Raw genomic sequence first — 7,776 nt, forward strand, 5'->3', positions numbered from 1 at the left:
GTTTCAGCTATTCCACTAGATGGAAAATATCTTCTTCTTCAATGTCAAGACCTTGCAAGGTGAGCCTGACAGGGTGAGGGAAGAACTGCTGGGCATGTGCTGTTGCTGCCCCATAACAGGAAACAGGGGTTTCCTGGAGTAGCAAGTTGATGTGGCTCATGTCAACTTCTCTATGGACCAGGTGAGTGTCTCACTCACCCCAAACTTCCTTTTGCATTAACCAGCTCTTCAGTTCAGCTCAGTGCAGTCGCTCAGTCGTGTCCAACTCTTCGCAACTCCATGAACCGCAGCACGCCAGGCCTCCCAGTCCATCACCAACTCCTGGAGTCCACCCAAACCCATTTTCAGTTGATACCAATTACATGTGAAAATAAACACAAGTCAAATTTGATATTGAAAGGAAGAGTGATCATTTTACTAACTACTGTGTTCAGCAGTTGCATCTATGATGGAACTTGTTTTAAGATGCTGCTGGGGCTGGTGCACTGGGACGACCCAGAGGGATGGTATGGGGAGGGAGGAGGGAGGAGGGTTCAGGATGGGGAACACATGTATACCTGTGGCGGATTCATTTCAATATTTGGCAAAACCAATACAATATTGTAAAGTTTAAAAATAAAATTTAAAAAAAAGAAAAAAAAGAAAGGAAGAGTGATAATTTGACGAACTACTGTGTTCAGCTGTTGCATCTATGATGGAACTTGTTTTAAGATACTGCATGTAATGGATTATGGAAACAACATAAGATGTAATGATCATTTATCCTCATACCTACATATGCTTTCTTTCACTTAAGATAGAAATAAATTCCTTTATGAAAAGAAGAAAAATCTGTTTGTGTTAATTACTGCAGCTTTCTCAACCTACATATCAATATAGCGATCACTATAATTCTTCACCACAACATCTGTTCAGTTATCTAACTTGGGACCTAATAGTAGGAGAAAAGATAATCTCCCTTTGCAGAAGGCTAGGATGAATCTCACAGACATGGAGTCCTGTCACAGTGGTCCCTTTCTCTTCTCTGTTTGTTCTGACAGCCCAGGTCTGTTCAGAGAGGGCAAATAGATGCTAGATTTTGGTCATCGGGTTATCAAACCTTTGAATTTATATTGTTCCCATTAATTCAATTGGAACCCTCTTAGTCAGGTCTGACTCCTTGCGACCCCAGACCTGCCAGGCTCCTCTGTCCATGGAATTCTCCAGGCAAGAATACTGGAGTGGGTAGCCATTCCCTTCTCCAGTGGATCTTTTCAACCCCAGGATTGAACCCAGGTCTCTAGCAATGTAGGCAGATTCTTGACCATCTGAGCCACCAGGGAAGCCCCAAAAAGCCAGAAAAAGCCTCTATATTCTGTGCACCTAGTTCTAAGGGAATATACCACAAGAGACCTCCATAAGACAGTTGATCATAAATAAGACCACTACTGATCATAATATTTGTGTAAGAATGTAAAAGGAAAGCCATGCCTAAGGATATTACTAAACAACATGGTGTCAACTACAAACTGGCACTTGCCAAGAGTATTTGCCAGACACTGACCAATGGCAAGGGCATCTGTCTCCTGCCTCTGCAGAGACTGAAGCCTGTGCTGCTGCAGCTGCTGACCTTCAACACCCGCTGGGGGGAGTGCAGGGTGGAGAGTGAGGCACTCTGTGCTCCAGGGAAACTGGTGAAACAGGTCTTTAAATGGTTAGATATTTTCAGGAACTGATTTCATGATCCCAATCCTTGCATCTCTTCATATCTAGAAATGCACTAAATCCCTTCATGGTGACGTCAGCTCCTTGTGACTAGAAGAAAATCTTTTGTAAAGTAAGCACTTGATTGCATTGAATTCCCCCTTCACCAAAATCTTAAATATTGACTTTCCCCTGCTACTTCTTGGAGCAGTCTCTCAGAGCTATCTGAGATTCGGTCTCCCTGGCTGCAGTCCTCATTTTGCACCAAGTAAAACTGAGCTCTCTACTCTCACGTTGTGCATCTTTTTAGTTGACAATGGCAAACAGCAGAGGGCTGTTACCTACAGTGGTCTACCCCTTAAAATTGAACAGAACTTACCTTCTTATCTCAAAGTAATCACAGCCTCAGCTAAACTGGTTGAAGTTTTTTCAGATCCTGCCCTGGAATCTCCATTAAATTGGATAGTACGACACATAGCACAAATTGTTCTCCTACCTAAAACCCCCAACCTTTTTCTACTAATCAGTTGACTAATATAAAATATTAATTTCCCCTCAGGTTATTCAACTTTGTTACCCTTCTCAGTGAAAGGTTCTCCTGATAGCACCTCTGCTATTCAAAATACCTTCATATCATGAGCAGATTTTTTTAACACTCTCATACCAAATGTGAATTAATGTGCTTTAAAATAATCTTATCTTTAAATATTGAAAAGAAACAATACCAGGCTGTCTATGTAATAACTATTCTAAACTCCTTTTTAAACCAATCATTAGCAAAAACAAAATTAACGAAGTAGCTGAACTTGTGGATCTATCTTGGATACATTAAATTGCAAAAAGTATACTTGCAGTGGAGGTTATAGGTTTTTAACACAGTTTATATATCATGTATGCCTGTTAAAGTAAAAGCGAAAGTCGCTCATCATGTCTGACTCTTTGTGACCCCATGGACTATACAGCCCATGGAATTCTCCAGGCCACAGTACTGGAGTGGGTAGCCTTTCCCTTCTCCAGGGGATCTTCTCAACCCAGCAATTGAACCCAGCTCTCCCACATTGCAGGTGGATTCTTCACCAGCTGAGCCACAAGCAAAGCACAAGAATACTGCAGTGGGTAGCCTATGTTTTCTCCAGCAGATCTTCCCAACCCAGGAATTGAACCAGGGTCTCCTGCATTGCAGGAGTCACCCTTTCTTATTTCTTTAACAAACATCTACTGATAATCAATTATGTGAATGGTGAATGTTCAGTTCAACATATAATAGTAAGTGAAAAACATTATAAGCCTATTGTAACAATAATTCTTTAAAAAGGCAAGCTGAATATTCACAATATTATGTGATTGCAGAATTATCAATATCATATTTATTGGATATCACACATTTCCCTATAATTACCATGCAATATATAATCAGAAAAATAATAAATGCTGTTTTCAAAACACAGTATTAAAAAAAACCCATTCATAATAAGGATTGTGAATTGATACCAAGAGGTTATTTATAGAAAAGACTGTGAGTGGCAAATGTAAAGGCAATCTTACAATTTCAAAACAAAACAATGCTAACTCCCTTCAAGAATTCAGTAAGCAGCAATTATCCATAAAATGTGTCATACTTTCTGGGTCATCTTGAACCTAACCTTCTTATTCTTTGCTTGTCTAACACATCAGTTTCCACTTGCAGACACATAATATGACAAATGCTACTTTGAAGGCTGCACCAAGGGAAGGGGGCTGCCCCAGTCACAAGTATGAGTACAGGTAGCGGGCGCCTGGGAAGCACTGTGTCCTTGCTGCACAGAAGTAGACAGCTGAGTCTCCAGGTTGGATGGTTGCGATGTGCAGGCAGAGATGTTTGGCTGTCTTATTCAATAAAACAGTCAGTCGCTGGTCTTTTTTTTTCACCCATATTTGAACGAATAGCTATAAGGAGCTGGGGACCTTTCCCAGGTTCTTGTTTATACCAAGGGAAGTAGTCTGAAGCTGTGTCTGTATAAGTGCAGGTGATAACAGAGCTGTTGCCCTCCTGGACACTCAGGGTAGAAGGACTCTGCTCCACCTCGATTCCAAGGCTGACACCTATGGAGAAAGTAGAAGTCAGAAGAAGGAGAAGGATTGTCAGATTATTAAGTTCCACAATTTACTTTCCCTTTTCTACAATAACTAAAGAAACCTGAATAAAGTCAGTCTCAGTGTCTAACGAATATCTACTAATACACTCTGTTTCCTTTAAACCCTCAACTCACAGTCCAGCTGCAGCCATAAGAACGTGATCAAAACTCCAATGGGTGTCTTCATTGTTTTTCCCATTTAGGATCAATTGTGGACCTGCAGTCTCCAACCAGGAGACCTGCTTCTGTTACCAGGTGATCCCTTCTTTTCTCTAGTGGTTTCTTTCATTGTCTACCCAGCCAATAAGAAAAAGGCTCTGCTTCTGCCAAAAGCCTATGCATTCAGAACCCACTCACATGAACCCTCCACATGTTCTGATCAGCAGAGGTGCACCACCATCTGGTGGTCACATCTCTAACTACTGAACTCTGGTTAAATGTCCTTTCATGGCTGTGCCTACGAGGGACATGCATAAAAACTGCAAAGGTCAAACAAATTATGTCTCAGATTGAAGTAATCTCAATTCAGTTCAGTTCAGTCACTCAGTCATGTCCGACTCTTTGTGACCCCATGAACCGCAGCATGCCAGGCCTCCCTGTCCATCATCAACTGCCAGAGTCCACCCAAACCCATGTCCATCAAGTCGGTGATGCCATCCAACCATCTCATCTTCTGTCGTCCCCTTCTCCTCCTGCCCTCAATCTTTCCCAGCATCAGGGTCTTTTCAAATGAGTCAGCTCTTCACATCAGGTGGCCAAAGTATTGGAGTTTCAGCTTCAACCTCAGTCTTTCCAATGAACACCCAGGACTGATCTCCTTTAGGATGGACTGGTTGGATCTCCTTGCAGTCCACGGGACTCTCAAGAGTCTTCTCCAGCACCATAGTTCAAAAACATCAATTCTTCAGCGCTCATGCACAGTAAGAATGTTGAGATAGAGAATTTGTTTATAAGCTGAAAAGAGGTAGATGCTGTTGCTCTTTATTCAATGATGGGCCTGATATACAGTTTTTAAACTGTAAAAGCACCATGATTCACTCTCCTAAACAAACAAACCAAATATATATGTGTGTGTGTATACATATATATATATATGAAACTATCAAGTTCAGCCAATATACCATTTTCATTTGCTTGTTATGGAGGAAAACTCTCTCTAATAGGAACCTGTAAGCCAAAGATGAGAGTAACAGAGAGAAGATCATTTGACATTTCAACTGCCTATTATCTCAGACTGTGTCCTAAGCTGGGTTTTAGTGGCCCCTTGCTTTCTGAGAGAACTGACAGTAGAAACAGTTGAAATGTATCCTAAAATTCAATTACTAAATGGCAGAGAGCTAAGTGTTGCAGTTTGCATTAGACAGCTCTTCTTTGCTCAGCAACAAGGGTCTAGAAGAAGGAGATAGGAAAAGAACATTAAGGAGGAGGTGAGGATATCCAGTTTATCCTCTACTTTCTACTGCTAGCTCATTTGATCTATTTTTTTATTATATAATTTTTCATTCTGTCATCTTGGATCTAGTTTCTGTTTTGTAAAATGACGTTGAACTAAACCCTGTCTACAGGCTCAGCTCTAAATTATTTTATACTATTTAGCAGAACAAATCTTTATTGAGGCCTGCTTATATACAATGTAAAGTGATGAGAGAGAGAGTGGGGAGAAACCCCTTGCACTCTGGGACCCCAACACTATTTTCGCATCCACTGCAGTCTTCGGGGGCTGCAGTTGCCACTAATTAAACCTAGGGCCTTCCTTGGAATGAATCCCTATCTGTGATTTCATTTCTCCTATAAGATCAAGGAGAATATAAATCCATAGTCAAATGGCATAATGGGACGTGGCTCACTGAATGTAAGCCTCATCACAGACACTGAGGTCAAAGGGGCTTTGTGACTGAATTGGTAGAAGATGTTCTTTTGGTGATTCATTCTATAAGTCTTATTTCATCTTGTAGGAATAAAAGAAAAAACATCTGCACGAGTGGAGGACCTGGAGGAAGTAGATGAGTTGCCAACAGGTAAAGCAAGAGGCTCTTTCTAAAGCAACAAAATTGCTTTCTGGCTTCTGTCTTTTTCCATGCAAGTGTAGGTGGTGATCACCTATATCATTTTTAGAACCAGTGCAAAATGAAAATTTGAAATCTTCTTTACAAGAAGCAGAGTAAAGTTTCATTAGGTAATGTTTCTAGCGGGTTTCCCTGGTGGCTCAAATGGTAAAGAACTTGCCCACAATGCAGGAGACCTGAGTTCAATTCCTGGGTCCATCCCTGGGTCCAATCCCTGGGTTAGGAAGACCCCTTGGAGTAGGAAATGGCAATCCACTCCAGTATTCTTGCCTGGAGAATTCCATGGAAAGAAGAGATTGGCAGGCTACAGTCCATGGGGTCACATAGAGTAGGACAGGATGGATCGACTAACACTTTCACTTTCAATGTTTCTAGTGGCACCATTTTTCTAAAATGCTTTAACTCTTCATACAAATTAGTTTCATGTATCTGAATCTAATTTGTTGAGACTTTCGGTCATTTTAGGTTCACAGAAAAATTAAAGAGAAGATGCAGAGGTTTCCAATATACTTCCCACTCCCACACTTGCATAACCTCTCTTCTTACCAACTTCCACATGAGACGGGTCTATTTCTCACAACTGATGAGCCCATATTAACACATTATAATCGCCCAAATCTATAGTTTACCAGGATTCGCTCTTGGTGTTGTACATTCTATGGGTTTACACAAAGGTATAGTGGCATGTGTTCATCATTATAGTATCACGGAGACTAGTTTCACTCCTAAAAATCCTTTGTGCCCTGCCCATTCATCCTTCCACTCACCTCAATCCTTGAAATCACTGGTTTTCACTCTCTTTATAATTTTGCCTTTCCCAGAATGTCATATAGTTGGAATCATATAGTAGGCAGCCTTTTAGATTGACTTCTTCACTTAGTATCATGCATTTAAGATTCCTCTGTATTTTTATGGCTTGACAGCCCATTTCTTTTTAACACTGAACAGTATTCCATTGTTTGGATGTACCACAATTTACTTATGCATCCTCTTGTTGAAGGACATCTTGGTTAGTCCCAAATTTTGGTAATTATGAATAAAGCTGCTATAAAATCCCATGCTTTCTCTTAGCTTGTGGCAACTGCCATCAGTGTTTGGTGCTCCTTGGCTTTCAGACACATCACTCCAGTCTCTGCCTTGTCTTCACATAAAAAATTATTTTTCTCATATTTGTTATTCAGTTCAGTTCAATTGCTCAGTCGTGTCCAACTCTTTGCGACCCCATGAATCGCAGCACGCCAGGCCTCCCTGTCCATCAACAACTCCTGGGGTTCACTCAGACTCACATCCATCGAGTCAGTGATGCCATTCAGCCATCTAATCCTCTGTTGTCCCCTTCTCCTCCTGCCCCCAATCCCCCCCAAGCATCAGAGTCTTTTCCAATGAGTCAACTCTTCGCATGAGGTGGCCAAAGTACTGGAGTTTCAGCTTCAGCATCATTCCCTCCAAAGAAATCTCAGGGCTGATCTCCTTCAGAATGGACTGGTTGGATCTCCTTGCAGTCCAAGGGACTCTCAAGAGTCTTCTCCAACACCACAGTTCAAAAGGATACCAGGACTAAAAAATCTGAATACAGACTTTAAAAACATTACATTCAATTCCCTTTTCACTTTGAAGGAACACACACGTGCAGTTAACCAAAAAACTGAGTCATCTCTTTCTATTTGTTGATCACCATATATTTTTCCAAGCATGTTCCATCACAGAAATTTATATGTAGCTTACATTTTATCTGTCAGGTGCACTAGATTGTTTTAACAGGACATTGAGTATTGGCATCTACATCAGTTATGACAATGGCTCCATATTAGAGCTTTGTATCCACGAGAGATTTCTGGGAAGAAGAAGGGCAAAAAAAAAAAAGTGAAATGACAGTCCTGAAGGATCTGATCTTCAGAGGAAAAAATGCTGAA

General features: G+C 41.0%; 1 gene segment (V, D, J or C); it reads right to left on the reverse strand.

The window, feature by feature from the left end:
- Positions 1-3,429: 3,429 nt before the first annotated feature.
- On the reverse strand, positions 3,430-3,984 carry LOC129622034 (T cell receptor alpha variable 13-1-like). The segment is given in 2 exon segments: positions 3,430-3,765; positions 3,933-3,984. Coding segments are annotated over 2 exon segments (388 nt in total).
- Between the last annotated feature and the right edge of the window lie 3,792 nt (positions 3,985-7,776).

The sequence above is a fragment of the Bubalus kerabau genome, chromosome 10 (genome assembly GCF_029407905.1).
Source record: "Bubalus kerabau isolate K-KA32 ecotype Philippines breed swamp buffalo chromosome 10, PCC_UOA_SB_1v2, whole genome shotgun sequence".
Lineage (NCBI taxonomy): Eukaryota > Metazoa > Chordata > Mammalia > Artiodactyla > Bovidae > Bubalus > Bubalus kerabau.